The sequence below is a fragment of the Grus americana genome, chromosome 4, assembly GCF_028858705.1.
Source record: "Grus americana isolate bGruAme1 chromosome 4, bGruAme1.mat, whole genome shotgun sequence".
Taxonomy (NCBI): Eukaryota; Metazoa; Chordata; class Aves; order Gruiformes; family Gruidae; genus Grus; species Grus americana.
This window is the reverse complement of record NC_072855.1, coordinates 53,964,279-53,981,588: the sequence shown is the minus strand read 5'-3', so window position 1 is coordinate 53,981,588 and position 17,310 is coordinate 53,964,279. Positions and strand designations below refer to the sequence as shown.

At 38.9% G+C, this 17,310-nt stretch overlaps 1 protein-coding gene across 9 annotated transcripts in view; it reads right to left on the bottom strand.

The window, feature by feature from the left end:
* Positions 1 to 17,310, bottom strand: part of RAP1GDS1 (Rap1 GTPase-GDP dissociation stimulator 1) — a 100,851-nt gene that overhangs the window by 31,838 nt on the left and 51,703 nt on the right. For 5 of the 9 annotated variants that reach the window (XM_054823836.1, XM_054823839.1, XM_054823840.1 and 2 more), the window contains exons 3-4: positions 16,401 to 16,523; positions 10,651 to 10,776 (exon numbers count right to left, since the gene is read on the bottom strand). In XM_054823836.1, coding sequence (XP_054679811.1) covers positions 10,651 to 10,776; positions 16,401 to 16,523 — 249 coding nt within the window. Of the gene's footprint in view, positions 1 to 10,650; positions 10,795 to 16,339; positions 16,524 to 17,310 lie in introns of those variants that run through there. The other 4 variants (XM_054823838.1, XM_054823842.1, XM_054823843.1 and 1 more) reach the window with 3 other exon arrangements.

Genomic DNA, 17,310 nt, shown 5'->3' with positions numbered 1-17,310 from the left:
GCTTATTCTTTCATCTGAAGTCATAATCTTCTGTGATACCAAATTGGCTGCTGCAGAAGAAATTATGATGTGACATATAGAACATTATGACCATGCGTGGGGAAAACCAGCAGGAGTAGAGCTCAAAAGGAATAAAGGTCCTGCTTACATGTTTCTTCTCTTCTTATTAAAAAATTGAAAGAGAAAATATTCAAATAACACTGTTAGGGGCAAAGCCTTAGCTAGTGTAAACCACATTATCTATGTAGAGATTAGGAAAAAATATTGTCACTTATATAAACTGGGTGTTTACTTTTTTTCCCTGTCTGAACATTCTAAGGATAAAACTTTAAATACAATGCTGTCATTCGTTTTTAATATCTGACCCTATTTTTTATCTTGAATCTCTGTATGCTTTTAAATTACTGGATTCTGGACCCTGTCAATTCTTTGGCTGCAAGACTGCAGGCTACAGCCCTGTTACAGAACACAGAGCAGCACTGCATTAATTTCATTTTTTCTAGGAAAGTAAGCTTCATGTAATTATGTTGCACTATTACTGTTTGCTACTTTTTCCATGTCTTCTGTGCACTTGTCTACAAGGGACAGGACACAGCAATACTGTATTTTAAGATTCATGTTTTAGTAATTTGAAAGATATTTTTTGGGATTGCTCTGTCTTGTACTGTATTTTCCTTTCCCTCTATTTAATTCATGAAGGAATTATAAGACTCTGATTACCAGAACTACAGTTTCATTTTATTTGCTTATTGATTAAAATCAATCAATATAGCCTCAAAATTTTTGCTTTATGAAGAAAAAAAATCTTGAATTAGTCATGCTTGCTTCAGAGATAAACAGAACAGTCTTATAATCAGTTCATCTTAAATTGCTGGCAACTATCCTTAGCCCTAACTCCAGCTGCATTCAGGGTACTGTCTCATAAGTTATTCTTTTAGAAATTATTGCTGAAATAGTAAACATGTAAACAGTAAGCTAGAAATGCTAACAGAACACTGTCTTTTAATATAGTGCCTTCAAGGACTGAAAATACGTAAGATTGTTCTTTTTTGGTAAAACTGTTGCCAGCATATTTGCTGGCTAATGACAACTGATGCAGCGGTGTACAGGCCCTCCTATGCAACTGGCTTATTCTAACAAATACATTTTTAAAATGTTGTACCCAAGTGGAGATCTAGGGGTATTTTTGGTAGACTCCTTAGAATATGTTCAATGTGGGGACTATAAGATATCAACATCAACAAGCCCTCATCTCTCTCATGAATGTTGTGGGATTTTTTTTGTCTACAGAGTCAGGAGTTTGGCAGAATGTTTGAAGGGACAGATAAATTTGCCAGTATCGCAATCTCCCTAACATCATGCTGAGGCAGCCCTCAAATGCAAGCCAGATTCAACTCCACAATTTAATTGCAATAAAATTTGCTTATTTTTCCTATGTATCTGACATGAGGAATATGAGAAAAATCACCTGTTTCTGATTCTATGACAAAAGAACAGTGGATGAGTTTACTGTTCAATACTTTTCAATACTGCACTTCCAGTCAAATTCTACTAGCGGACCTGAGGTTTCAGTATAACAGTGGCAATGTTTTTATCAGCAACAAGACATAAAATACTACCAGTCTTAGTATTGGCAGGTGATTTGTTCTGGGTTCCAAGGAGATTTTAGTTTTAAAATGTAGTAATTTCCACTACTGAATTCTATTTGAATATAAAAAAGCCAAGCAGTATGAAAAAATTCTTCTAGATCTATAAAAGTCAGGTAAAGGCCCTCAAAGTTGAATGTAGCACTTTCCTCTGTCTTCCTTTCCATGTGCAATATGCTTACAGCAGATTCTTCAGTTGATTTTATAACTCTATGCAACTCCTTAGTAATTCCATTGCAGTCAAATTACTCTAGGTTTATGAGAGCATAAGTCAGAGCTGAAGCCAGCCTATGCTCATTATTTCATACAGCATGAAATAAATCATGGAATCCAATTATACAGTAAAACATCAGGCAGTTTTTCTACACTGGAAAATAGGTATTTATAGCATCTCATGCTATTAACAGAATAAACCTGCACACAGCAATTAATTTAGAATTTTTACTCCCAGGCCTTGAGTGCAATGTTGTTTCTCGGCTTCAAACTCTCAGACAAGGGTGTGAACTGAGCATGGCATGGTCACAGTCCAGTGCCGAACTGGGGCGTTCTGCTGGGTGCTGCTGAAAGGAGCTCGGCAAGAGGCTTGGCCTGGTATTATGTGAAGAGTGGTACTGCTAGCTGAAGGAGCTGTGGGTCTCCATCAAAGCAGTCACAGGAGCAGCTTCAGAAAGCATGTAACCCATGGGGATTTGGAGTAGGCTGGGGAAAGCCCAAGAAGCAAAAAATGAAACCAAACCAAAAAAACCCACCATAAAGCATATCCGTAGATCCTACTAGGCTCTGGGGGAAAAAAAAAATATATTCCGAGAAGTGAGAAAGTAACAAGTGGCCCTGGGATCTAGGAAAATCTGGGGTAAGTCTTGGGTTTGGTGTCAGTGCTATCCTTGCCCCAACTCATGAAGGCTAAGGGGAGTGACAGGAAATGGCCTTCTAAAGCAACTCTGAGCAGCAGTGTGCGGGCTGTTCCTTGTTAGTGTGCGGCCTGCATGGAGGAGCTGACCTGTTGAAGATTCTTGTATCTGAAATGACGTAGGACACAGCCTGAGAAAGACCAGCAAAATGTTTTGTTTTACGAAATCTTTTACCTCCTTAGCAGAAGGCAACCCACCAATTTGACCAGAGGGCAACTAACAATGCGCTACGACTGCAGAACAGCCGCACTCAAGAGGCCGGGTGATGCCAAGCTGTGGGTGATAATCTGGACACTGTCACAGGTAAGTGACTCTTTTTTCCAGGGAAATGCGAATGCTGTTGTATATAGGGTATTCAAGGCATCCACCCCGACTCCTCAGGCCATTCTGCTGGCTAGACAACTAACCAGACACACAGCAGTCTCAGGATCAAGGAGGCTCAAAGACCAACTTTGCCCATACACACTGACACCTCATGTGACAGGAACACAGCTTCATTGTTGCTAATGCTAACCATCTTGCTATTATCTGCTATATACCTAACTCTTTCCTCTTTCCCTCTTTTATCAAATGTTTAGGCTGCAACTTCCCCTGGTGGGCACTGTCTCTTGATTATATTAGGTGCAAACAGTATTGTAAAAACCTTCTAACTAAACAAAGTCCTGGTCCCCTGGCTGAGACATTCAAGAACTTCACTGCATTAATATGATAATACATTTACTAATATAGTTCTTTGCAATAATGTCCAGTTTCTGTTTCTGAGGGTTGCAAAGTATTCCTTAGATATGAATGCAACAAATGTAATTGAATTTAGGTGTTTTGCATATTGCATGTCATCTCTATGCTGTTATTGCATTGTATGAAATGCTGTACAAAACCAGATGTCTGTGTGGCTATCATGAAAACAACTAAAAGGCTTGGCCCGTGCCATATATGCATGGTGCACAGAGTGTTGCAAAAACCTACAGAAGTTGATCTGAGAGTACAACAAAATTATATCCTACATTATTATTTAGGAAGCTATAATTAGATAATTAGACTGCATTGAGAAAAGAATGATGGCTGCATGCTTAACAAAAAAAAATTAATAAATATTTAGATCCCAATTATACATAAGCAATGCTTAGCAAGACGCTAACAGATTCTTTCTTCTGTATTCCATGGTAATTCAGTTGATGTTTTCTACCATTACTGATTTAGTGACAGTTGATATTTCTAGTCACATAATGCCTACTTTTCTAAATCAAGTAGAATAAGCTAGACACTTTGGCCATGTCTAGACACTGAACTAACACGCTTTGTTTTCTGAGGGGCTTGAAAGCAACAACATGTGACTGTGAAGTTATCTATAAATATGAAAAATTTCAACTATCTTAAAAGGCAAAGTGAAAAAAGACATGAAAAGGGAGCTTGAATTGACAGGAGAAGAGTGAGTTAACATCTTGTGTGGTTCACTTATTGTTACTGAAATTCTAAAAGCTTTCTTCCCTGATAAGGAATTTTTTTTTAGTCTTCATAAAAAGTAGGAGAATTCCAAGTTTTTGCCTTTCCTACTTTGTTGAGGTTTGAAATATGAAGAAATAGCTTGGTCATTAATCAAAGTTTGAATCCTTAGCTTGCTTTTAGCAAGATCTAGTGAATAAAGCAGGATTTCTTTCCAATTCTGCTCATGACCTTCTTTAAGACTGTAGATTAAGCAGGTGTCTCTCAGCCTGTTGGAATATGAGCAATATACAACCTTTAAAAACTGTGAATGAAATGCTGGAAGGGGAGAAAGTAAGGAATCAGAAAAAAATCTGCCGTGTTTCTTAGATTTTATGTTCTTTGTACCTGTACTGACAGAATTCTGATTTATTTATTCTGCTTATTAAAATAATTTTCCTGGAAAAAAAAAAGGGAAGAGGAAAAATATTTGCACTGCAGAAAATAAGCAGGACCTATACTCTTTAAAAAAAATAAACCCTCAGAAAATCAGGCCTCATACCTTCATCTTAAAGAAGGGAAAAGTTGCAAATCTATGGCAATTTGGTTTTGGTTCTTTTTTAATTTTTTATTTTTCTTCATGTGGGCTTTTGTTAAGTTTTGGCTTAAGTTATGAGAATTTTGCCACTCGTTTCAGTAGAGTTAATATTTAGAATGTAAATTTTAAAAACAGTAATAGCCTGAGAATAAGAATTCATGTTTTTCATATCATCTCTCAAATGGCTCTTTCTGAAGCTCTAGGAAGATTTCCTCAACATTCTGATTCTATTTAGGCCAGCTATAACATAAGTAAATTAGAATAACATTGTTTAACAGCTTCTTAAGAACATTCATGATTAATTGCTGATAAGTACTAAATATTACTGTGAAAAGTATGTGTTGGCATGCATATGGTATGCTTAGTTTCTAGCTGATGCAATGCTTGTGCTGCAGAGGCTTGGAAAAAATACTGCATTATCAAGGACTTTTAACTTAAAAATGCTATAGTTTTCTAAGACTCTGACATGCCTTAGAGAGGACAGATCTAAAGGTAAAACACTATTACTGTAAAATTCAAACCTAGAATTTTAATTCTCTGTAAGCTGTTGTAAACAATCAGTTTTCAAGCAACAAGTTAAAGCCTCTGGTCTCAATTTCATGATATTGCTTGGGAAACAGCTTAGTAGGTGGCATTGGCATTTGGTAGGATGTAGCACAATGAAAAGTGAAAGACTGCGGTAAGATGCTGCCTGGCATGGATCAGGGTGACCTTCATAAAAATGATTAGCCAGTAGTGTGCCATTATCAAACCAGTTGTGTTCCAGGATTCTGCTGGTTTTCCATATGGTACTGAAAAAGGTTGTGCCATTTTTTGAAGAAAACTGAATTTGACTTCTTGCCAGTATGTTTAATTCTTAAGTGTCTTGTTTGCTGCTTTAGATCCTGAAATTAACCAGAGGCAATGTATGTAACTGTACAATTGAGTAGTTTCTTATTTTTGTACTTAGTCTTAGCAGATCTCTGCAAAAGGTCTATATATCTCTATAGGATGGGCAGCTGAGTATACAGAATTTATAGCACGTGTAAGATCTTTTTAACAAGAAGTGGTATAATGTTCATGGTCTGGTGTTAAGGCTGGGATCAAGAGAGATGTGAAAGGCCACATCGGTGAAATTCAGCAAGGACTCTTCCATCCATATAAGTAAGACTGGGTGAATAGCAAACAAATGTACAGCTTGGGAAATGAGAAAAGGATCCAGTGAATTTCCTGCAGAAAAAGGTAGATAAGCAGCTGTCAGAGAAGAGCCTTTATAGAATGAGTTGGCACTTTTAGTTTCTTTCCAATTCTATAGCTGTTTATATCGTGAAGTATGGTTGGTGAGAACATGTACCCAGGCTGGTGGTTTCATGAAGAAACAAGGTTGTAGATGAGTGCAAAAACCAGTAGCTTTGCAATTCCCCAAGGAGGTCTCTAAGCATTACCAGTAATATCAACATTATGGAAGGGCAGAATGGGAAATTTTTAACTTCCCTTACAAGATACATGGAGAGCTTATATTTCCCTTTGATAGCTTTCAGAATATGTGGATGCTCAAAACAGCAAGAACGAATTACTTTCTAATGGATAAGAGTCTAATCTCAACTCAAGTCAATCAGAATGACTCCCTGTAGTCTGTACGGCTACTGAATCAGGCTCTAAATATCCTAGCCTTTCACCTCCTCTTATAATTATCACTTTTATAATTATGGTAGCTTCTATAGTGTGCTTACTGCTATATAAAAACACAGGGAAATAGTTAGTCAGTTCAAAACTGAAGTGTGTAACAAAGTACCTGTGGAAAGATCACTGAGATTAAGATAGCATGTGCATCACAAACATTGATAAAAAATATTGTGAGGCTATTATCGGCTAAGAAAATACTACTATTTTAATATAACATCATCTTCCATTAAAATACTTGACTAAAATGTATCTGGTTGACCTGATCTTTCATCTATACCAACTGCATTGGTGTGTGGGGTGTCAGAGCAGGATAGAGACAAAGATGGGTTTTGTCTTTCTCCCGCATTCTCATGGGGGTCTTGCAAGAAGGCAGGTCTAACTTGAAAACCATGGTCTCAGCCTGCCTGTCCCCCATGCACTCAATCTGCCACATGATTCAAGTCACCAGAGTCTTCCCAGTCTATTGGGAAAGAAGACAGCAGAGAGAGCTGAGGCGTTTACTAGCCATCAGATTGTTCATGATGTGATCGCAAGCTGCAATTTGGATAATACTGGTCTTTAACTTAATATCCCACCTGCCAGAGCAAATAATTTTTAGGCTTTATCTACAGCAGAATTAACCATTCTGCTCTGACTTAAGACATTGCTTTTTGTAGCAAGAACCATGTAATGTTAAACATAACCTTTCCCGAACAATGGAGATGAGATCTTCATGTTGCATGTGGAACCAAGGTGCAGGGGGAACTTGGCAGAGTTTTGGAGGTATGCCCTATTAGTCTGTAGCATTTGTACGTCTGTACCAGCCCTAAATGAACAAATGTACTAAAGAACCAGCACTGGGAAGAATGGTGGGGGGCTGGAAAGAAACACAGTAGAAAAGTAGCTATAGTTTCATTTATGGATAGGGAGTGGTGAAATAGCTAGAAGGACAGGTCTTACGCTCTGACTGGACAAGGCCTAAGAATTTAGCTTTGATTATAAGTGAAAAAACATAATTGGTGGTTAAAAAGATTGAGTGGGCTAGGAGCTTTGCGTCTAGTAATATAGTTGGGACAAAAAAATTCTGTCCCTGAGTGAGGCTGAGGAATCGGTTGTCTGGGGATACGGAAGTACAAGCAGCTGTACTTGGTACAGGCTGTAGATACAGTGGGGGAGAAAGCAGGAGGGAGAGGAGGAGAGATCACATCTCCATTTCTTTGCTTTGCACTTTCTGCTTTGACGAAAACTTGGGGGCTGAGGTGTATGTGGCGTTTACTAGATATGTAGAACAATTACAGGATGTACAGGAACATGCAGTAATTTATCTGTTCTTAAATTGTAGGACAGCACTGAACAGTCTGCATACTGTGATTAGTTAAATTCATTGCTTCTCACTTAAAATCTTTTTGGCTGCCTCAATTGTTTCTTTCATCTCTGCATACAAGAGGAAGGCTGGGAGACCAGAAACCTCATCAGTACCAACAAAGCTTCCTTCTACTCTGCTTTGCAATTATATTTGCCCGTATTCTTGATGTTCAGAGACTCACATAAAGCAGATCTCTTCACAACATAAATACTTTAAAAAGGCTGCTCTTGAGGCTGCTTGGGATAAATTTGACCTATTTAACTGTTTACAAAATGCATTTAATTATCTGTATTTTCTTCCATGCTCAAACAGGTGATTCAGTCTTATTTTAGGGCGCTAACTGACAAGCACCCAGACAGTAACACTGCGTGTGTACCTCAAACTTAATAGAGAAGAAAATTGGTCAGTAAGTCACTAGGTTTTCATTTCATGTTTTCTGTGAGGAGGTGAAGCTGTTCAGTAAGGTCCCTGGCCAGCATGTGTGTAATTCCCCTTTTACCTTGCAGAAGGTACTAAATCCCTCCCAGCACTGGGACTTAGCCATGAATTACCTTTCCACAGCAGCCATATTTCAGGAGTAGCCACTCCTGGACTTACATGGAAATGGTCTTGCCTTTGTGCAGCAAATCTGGGACCTGTGAACTCTGGGAAACCACTGCCATTTTCATTTAATCAAGAAAAAATGTCAGGCAATGCTTCTCCTCTGCAAGACCACTTTTAAGGGGCCTTCTCTATAGGAAAAGCCATTTGTCCGACAACTTTCATCCTGTGCCATGCAGACTTCCATCAAAAATAGAGACTTGATTAACTCCTTTTCACGTAAACTGTCACTAAACAAAGCAATGCATGTTTGCTGGGATGAAATACAGGATAATTGGGGCTTTCAATAAATAGAAATGTTGCTATGAGCCATCCAGTATGGGCTTGATTTCCTAATTTCAGCCTAACACTGATTTAGGACCTGAAGTCTTTCCTCATTACTGCATATTATAATTACATGGGCAGTAGAAGTGAAAAAATGCTCATGTATATGATAAAATATAGTTATGGATGTATTTCAAGTTCCTATATGAGTCCCAATTATCAGAAGGGTAACAGCTGCTTTTGTCTCAATTGAAAAGAGAAAGACTATCAATACATAACAACAGTTTTTATTAGAACTGTTGGCCTCCACATCTTGCCTCTGTTATACTTTAAAGCTTTTTGTTAGGGAAAAAATAATAGTCATAAATGAAAATATATTAAATTTTATAGTAATAAGCATATTGAAAGTATTTGCCCTAAATAAGAATTTAGGAATGGGTACATAACTATGTAATCCTTACAAATTAAGATAACTTACAATATAAAGTCAAATAGGGTGGATGTGATAAATAAGCACTGTAAATAGCCTCTTCCACTCAAATCCAAGATGCTAATCTTGAGTTTTGTGACATTTTATTACACTTTATTCATTAATGTTATTCAAATATACAGGGAAGGTAGTGACTGTCCTCCCACAAGAGGAGAGCAACACATGGCATACAGAACACATCACTGCCTACTGTAGATTTTATCAGTGCCAGCTTTGCTCCACAGAAGGGCAACACAAGGCGTGCAATATAGCTTTTCCGTACTGGATAAATCCTGCACTGTAAAAGCCCGCAGTAGTCCACAATACCTGATACTACAAAACCATTTTTATGTGTCCTTGTATCTCATGAAAAAATATGGGTTGAACAACGAGATGAATATGTATATTTTACTCATATAAAATAAACTAGTGCCACCTGGGAGTGAGCTTTATATCACATATGACCCTGAAATAAAATAATAGTACATAAATTATGTTATAGAAAGCTCAACAGCTTCTCCTTGAAGTTTCCATGGGGAAGCAGCTGTCCAGTTGATTGGTCACCTTGAAGAAAATCCTAAATGAAAGAATTACACATTAACATCCTCAAGCAGTAGTTGTCTGTAAACGGAAATGCCAGCATGGAAAATCTGATTAACTTCCCTGAGGTCAAAGGCAAGGTAATTTAAAACAATATAAAATGTAAATTTCCAAACTAGCATGAAAAAAAGTAGCAAGGACAAAGGCTATTAATAATTCAGTTTTTTCAACAGGCAGTATTCAGAACAGCAAAACTTTTAGTAAATGGAACACATAGTGCAAAGAAAATGTCTTGTGATATGAAATAAGGCACTAAATCTCAAGATAACAAAATGCTTTTACAATTTCATCTCACTTCCCATCTGCAGACATCCATAGGCTTCTAATTCCTTCATGTGCATAGGAAGATGTTCCTGGTGTCTCTGCTTTTGTACCATATTTATCATACACTGGCTTTTATCAAAATATTTAAAGTAAGGGATAATGAGGCTGCATTTTCAAAACACTGCAACCACTGGTTTGGTTTTGCAAATGACATATCCATGCATATAATCAGCACATGGAGTCACACTTGCATTTCAAAACTCAATTGCTTGGCAGTGCAAAATTTATTGTGCCTACAAAAAGCTAAAAAAACCTCCCCAACCTCCCCCCACCTCGACCCCTGACTACCGAAAATACCAGTATGTAACCTTGGAGCAATTAATTGGCCACATAAGAATTCTGAGAATCAGCGACACAGCTCAGGCATCATTTCAGCAACATATGCAGGTAGCTCTGCACAGCTTTGAGAATGGTAGAATATGAATATTCCCTTCTGACTCTGTCTATTCCCTTCTGAGACATTCTGTTTGAGGAAAAATTAACTATTCGGCCTCTGTGCATGTAGCACCTTTGGACACCTAGCTCATTATGTTTTAAAAAAATAAACCCAGGATCATAAATATTTTCTATTTTTATACCCGGTTGCATCACAATATTGAAACAAGTTTTTTTAATCTGTCACACAAGCATAATGGAAGTGTGACGTTCAATCGTCCCATACAATCGGAAGGGTTGTGTGGTAAATAAAAATCAAGAAAAGAGGAAAATGATTCCCAACCCCCCCAGTACACAATGTACAGAATGCCAAAACATTCCCCTCCCTTCTGCAAAAGCATCTGCAAAATATGGCATATTTCAACACTCACGGCTATCGTAGCATATATTGCCCAGGGCACGTCCTGTTTGAAGCAATACTTCCTGGTCTTTGCAGTTTAACAGCTGCACCAAAGGAGGGATCAACCCAGCATCCACACATGGGTTCCGCATAAATTCTGCAAACAATGCAAAGCCTGTTAAAAGCAAGGCAAGTATTTTCCGTTCCATCCATTCTAGTTATACTGGCATTGCAACTGGGCCTTTTGTGAGAATAAACATGTGCATAGACAAAGAATGTAAGTTCTCTTGCAAGTTTCTAGAGAATAAGCCCAAGTCAGGATTTGGGCTTATGTTCTTTCTATTATTTGTTAATTTAGAAGGAATTAAGAGTATTTAATTGACTTCCATGGAAACTAATTTAACATAGCTCACACTGAGCATGGTTTTAGCATCATAAAGAAGTGCTGAAAAGACCAGTGAATTCACAATCTTTTTCTCCACCCCAACAAATTCAACATAAAATTACTAAATAAGACAAAAGATGACTTAAAACTAGTATTCATACTCCAAAATGAGCTGCATTTTTTACTCTCTATTCCCTTAATTAGAACTCCTGAAAAGCTTTTGCTTTAAAAAAAAAAATAAAAAAGGAATTAAAGCTAAGTAACAGGCTCTTTATTTGGAAGGTAAGGAACAGAAAATAAAAACAAAGAATGAGAAATACAAGGGAGATTATGTGAGCCCAAAGGCCCATACCTTTCCACAGTCTAACTGATGCCCACCATGGGAGGAAAGCCAGAGGATGCATCCACTAGGAAGCTCTCTGCCTTTCTGTCCTTCCTTCCTGCGATGACCCCCAGTCACACAGAACCAGTATTATTTCACATCCATGGAAGTCATAGAGAATTATCCTGGTGTGAGAGAGATAAAGGACTGGTCTCCAGAAGGAGCTATAATTAGGCAGGCACTGTGCTGCACATTTTACAAGGGAGGTTTACAGAAACAACCACCTGACACACCAAAAGTGTTACTTAATAGTTTGCTACAGAGCATCCTTCAGGGATGTAGCATTGAGACAAAAGGTCAGCATGTTTTTGATTTGTTGTGAATTGCAAATTATGTCTCTTTCTGATCCTAGACTATGTTGGATCTTCCAAAACCAGTTTACCTTTGTGAGACAGAATGAACCAGGGTGTACAATCCCCATAAAAAGAGATGAGAAAGTTTTTCTGATTCTGGACCAACAGAACCCCTCACACCAATAACTCAAAGATTTCAAACAATGCTTGAAGTAAAAATACATTTTCTTAAATACTGCCTTTTATTGCACCTATTACAATGTTCTTTGATGTTTCTGTAGCTACAAAATCTTGTATCTTTTGTAGTTAATCTTGCAGCGTTATTTTAGCTAAAGAAGTAATTGTCATAGAGGTAAGAAATCCTCACGTGATGATAAACTTTGATATAGCAACAAATAGATGATGTAGAATCAGCAATATCTATATACTCGCACAGGTCCAACAGAAGATAGTAGTCAGCACAATTGACTCACCTTCCTTAAGATATTGTAACATTTTAAAACTGTAGACAGATGCTATACTGTGATAAATAGTGATGGTATCCATCGTAATGAACAGAACAAGTATCAGATTCATCTGTTCTTTAAAATTGGTCTTGCCATGTCCTTGTAACTTTTTATTTATTTATCATCCACTTTCGTCTTCATCTCAATGCGTACTTACTAAATGTATTATGTTCCTCCCTCTGTCTTCTCTGTCCCATCAGCCTCTTCCTCTCTTAATTGCCTATAAAAACTCTTATCTGTTCCTCAGCTTCCCCCTGCATCGCTTTCTTTTACACTCGCTAATTTACCATAGTCTGTACATCATTGAAGTCAGATTTATGTTTTTCTTCTCCTAGTCTGTGACAGGAAATGGAATTTGTTCTCTTCTAAAAGACTGAGAGGTCTCTGTTCTGTTGTATGTTTAGACTATTGCTCATGTGGTGAAAAGGAGTAGGAAACACTTCCTCCACCCCTCTCTCCATTTGGAGTGAGCAGAAGCTTTCAGTCTCTCATTCAGCAACAAAATAATTAGGCAATATGCTGAGTAAACTTGTATTTATCAAGGTCATGTAAGGGCAAGAAGTAAAAGAAATGGTGCCATATATAGCAAAATAGATCTGTGAGCAACAAAAATGTGGTAACTGCAACTATATTTGCAGGTGATACTACATAGAAGTAATAGAAGAAAGAGAAGGTAATCAAGAACAGAGAGAAGGTTTCCAGAAACTTGGTGGGGAGATGAAGCAGATCCTGGAAGGAAACTGAAAAATCACTTAGGAAGTTAGGAGGAGAACCACTGAGGACAGAGTAACATAAATTAAAGGAGGACAAGATTTCAAAAAAGAAATGTTATTGTGTTGTAGTATTACAGATTGTGAAGATGATGTTCTCATTCCTACATCTGGCAAAGAGGAAGAGACTAAAGACCTTGGAAGAAGGTTTAAAAGGTCCACAGCGGGGAGAGAAACTCCACATAGTAAGTGCCTCTGAGCCTTCAGTATGCTCCCAGTTGAAAGGGAAATGGCTGTAGCTGGAGAAACAAGAGTGACTAAAGGAGTTTTTGGTGTTTGGATAGTTTAAATGGGGGAAACTAACGTGAGCTTATGTTGTGAGGAGGAAAGAGTCACATGAGCTGGAGAGGTGAAACAGAGCAAGAGCACAAAGGAGGTGTAAAGGAGGAGATGAAACACAATAAAATCACTGAGGCAAGTAGAGGGATTTGATGTGACCAGATGAGGGGAATGGGAAAGGAAAACAAGAAGTGGGGAAGGAAAAGATGGTCTTTTGCCAGTAAAGCCCAGATTCAGAGTAAGAGGCACTGCTCCCGGCTCTGCCAGTGCTGCATGGCACGACCATAGGGAAACCAATTCAATTGCCTGAGTTTAATGCCTACTATCTGTAGGATGTTGATAATACACATTTCTCAAAGTGCCCTAAAGCTTGTTGAAAAAAGGTGCAATATAAACATGAAACACTTGTATTCTTATGTAAGAGGACAAAGAAAACAACAGAATTCAAATGAGGTGTTCCTGCTTATGCAACTATTTCAACAGAGTTAGAATCCAAAGAGAAACACCCAGCTCATCTCAGTCTTGAAAGCACTGGGCACCTTAAATAATTTCTGAATACCTTCACTTTAACCTTGGCTGCCAGAGGTCCCAGTTACACCTGCTAATAACTCTAAGAAAAAGACAAAAGGTAGAATGCCAGCTCTTTGGAAGAGTGTACTCATAACAGCAATTTGAAAGGATACATTAGAAACTATTCAGAGATTTTATGTATTCATTCAGATTTGAAAGATACTGGCTAAAATGCTCTGTAAGAGAATCTTGCAGGAAATGATGCATAGTAATCAGTTAAGCTATTCTGAACATTGTTTTTATTCTTAGCTCCTACCTCAGAAAAGGAAAGTTAAAAGAATTGTGAGGATACACAGTTGTATTCTAAATATTCTAAAATTCTTATTATGAATTTATTAAGTACAGAAAAAGCATGTGATATGGTTGCATGAATATAACTCTAAAACATTTTTTAAGTTTAAATTTCTGTGTTTTCATTTTTTACTGGCTATTTATCTAAACAATTTTAAAACTTAAAAACTAACACAGTATATCTTCTTTTCTTGTTAATGCTGTTTCTGAATATCCATATATAGCATTGTCTCAAAATCAGTGAATTGGATGGAGGAGGTCACACAGATGCTATCAGTTAAGAAGCTGTAGTATTGTGATTCCAAAGAAAATGTGGAAAGGGAATGTGGAAATAACCAGCAATAACGTAGCCCCTTCTCTGAAGAGGCATCATGAGAGTTTACAGAGGGAGAGATGCAGCCGCCAGGCCTGCATGACTACAGCAGTTAAGAGACACCCTACTTTTCTCTGCCTGGCTTCTGGGGAAGGAAAGTGAAAAATGCAATCTGTGCCTTTTTGGGTGGGACAGCAGCAAGTCAAGGAGTGAGAAAAGTCAACCACAAACCTCCTCTACCCTCATCACAGGGTGTGTTGGGTTTGCGTGGCAAGGTTTTGGTGGCGGGGGGGGCTACAGGGGTGGCTTCTGTGAGAAGCTGCTAGAAGCTCCCCCTGTGTCTGACAGAGCCAATGCCAGCCGGCTCCAAGACGGGCCCGCCGCTGGCCAAGGCCAAGCCAATCAGCGCCTCTGTGATAACATATTTAAGAAGAAGAAAAACACTTAGAGGGAGAGAGCTTTTGCAGCCGGAGAGAGGAGTGAGAAGATGTAAGAAACTCTGCAGACAAGGTCAGTGCAGATGGAGGGGGAGGAGGTGCTCCAGGTGCCAGAGCAGAGATCCCCCTGCAGCCCCTGGTGAAGGCCATGGTGAAGCAGGCTGTCCCCCTGCAGCCCATGGAGGAAGGATGAGGGGGTGTAGAGATTCCACCTGCAGCCCGTGGAGGACCCCACGCCGGAGCAGGTGGAGGCACCTGAAGGAGGCTGCGGCCCGTGGGAAGCCCACGCTGGAGCAAGTTCCTGGCCGGACCGGTGGACCCATGAAGAGGGGAGCCCATGCCAGGGCAGGTTTGCTGGCAGGACTTGTGACCTTGTGGGGGACCCCACGCTGGAGCAGTTTGCTCCTGAAGGTCTGCACCCTGTGAGAGGGACTCCATGCTGGAGCAGGGAAACGATGAGAGGAGTCCTCCCCCTGAGGATGAAGAAGCGGCAGAAACACCGTGAGATGAACTGACCGTAACCCCCATTCCCCGTCCCCCTGTGCTGCTGAGGGGGGGGAAGGTTGAAGCCGGGAGTGAAGTCGAGCCCGGGAAGATGGGAGGGGTGGGGGGAGGTGTTTTAAGAGTTGATTTTATTTTCTCATTCCTCTACTCTGTTTTGCCTAGTAATAAATTAGATGAATTCCCTCTCTAAGTTCGGTCTGTTTTGCTCGTGACAACAATTAGTGAGTGATCTCTCCCTGTCCTTATCTCGACCCACAAGCATTTCGTTATGCCTTTTCTCCCCTGTTTAGTGAATGAGGGGAGTGAGAGAGTGGCTCTGGTGGGCACCTGGCCTCCAGCCAGGGTCAACCCACTACACAGGGTCTGCTGGTAGCATCTGTCTGCAGATATGAGGCTATTTTTTTGAGCTCAAGGTATGCAGGTTATTGGGTGAGCTTTAAGATAATTCTTTCTAAAGAAAAAAAAATTAAATATTTTTAGATTATCTCCTACATTATATGACTGTATGTATATAATACATACCAAAATGGACCTGATTCTCATTTGGGATCTTGGGTTCTTACTCTAACACATATAATGCTCTTTACGTAGGAGCAACCGGTTTTGGTGTAGTATCAAAGGCCTCATAATGGTAATAATGTTATCACAAATCTCAGACCAAAGCAACTATCTCCTATCCCTTAACCACCTGTATACATACTGCTGTTGTAACTGGATGCACAAATGATGCACATCTTTTTTTTTTTATATGCATTTCAAAAAGCCAGTGGTGTGCTACTTCTGCCCAATAAATTATACTATCAATTGTTTTAAAAACTAAATGGCATGTAAGTAAGGACTAAAAAAACATTCCAGCAGCCAAATGCTGTTTTGATTGTATTAAAAAGTAGAGAAATAAAATTTGACAAAACAAAACCAAAAAGAGTGAAAAGGAGGGACATGAAAGGTGTCTAATCTACAAAATGAAAACATAAATGAAGTAAAACATACTGACAAGTGAGGTGAAAAACTGAAGATGTTCCAGCAGAAAAGTTCTTGTAGAAAACCTCACCATTTCTGGCTACTTCTGCTATGACGTTAGCTACTTTTGCTGTGCAGGAAGACTGTGGCATCAACAGACTCGCAAACACCTGAAGAACTCCACTTTTCTGGATTTTTTCACTTGTCTCCGTATCTGAAAAACACATCACACAAAAATGACTTGTGTATCAGCTTGCTTTGGGGAAGAAAAGAAAGAAAAGCAGAAAGGAAGTTAAGTCTTCTCAAAAGTAATTCTTAAAGTACTTATTTTCCCATATAACAAGGCAACTGCTGTTTCACTGATTGTATTTATTTTACATGATGTGGTCATAGAACTTAATACTTTGCCATTCCTAATCAATTGATCTTTATAAGGTGACTGTGTTATGTAAGTAAATACAGATACATACTCATGCATACACAGGGAAACTACTGGAGAGACTGGTAGAAAGACTAAAGGTCATGGAGTTATATGCAGCATCCTAAGATACTATGTAAAAGTCAAGAAATGGTACTCTGAAGTGATGAATTATTGGAAACATTCAAGGAATGACGAGGGGAAGTCCTTTCAGCTGAGGGCGCAGCTTAATGCAGTGCAGGAGTCAGAAACTGGAGAAGAGGGAGAGCCAAGCAGATCATGGTCTAGACTCCTCTTACTCAGCTTGAGCATCTTCTATGTTACTCTGCTAAGCTACAGTAGCTCCAGCATAGTCTCAGTAGAAGGGAAAAGGAAAAATAACATTGAGTTTCTTGTAGTAGAGATCAAAGATGAGGGACAAAACTTTTCCTCCTTCTGCCTGCAGCAGAGAGGAATTGTGCAGCTGCTCCGCAACAGGGCCCCACCTAGCATTGCTGGCCGACAGCTCTGTGACAAACTGAAAATTAACATTGATTCAACTGCTATTAAAAGTAAGGTACTAAATGCTAAAACATATTTTGCT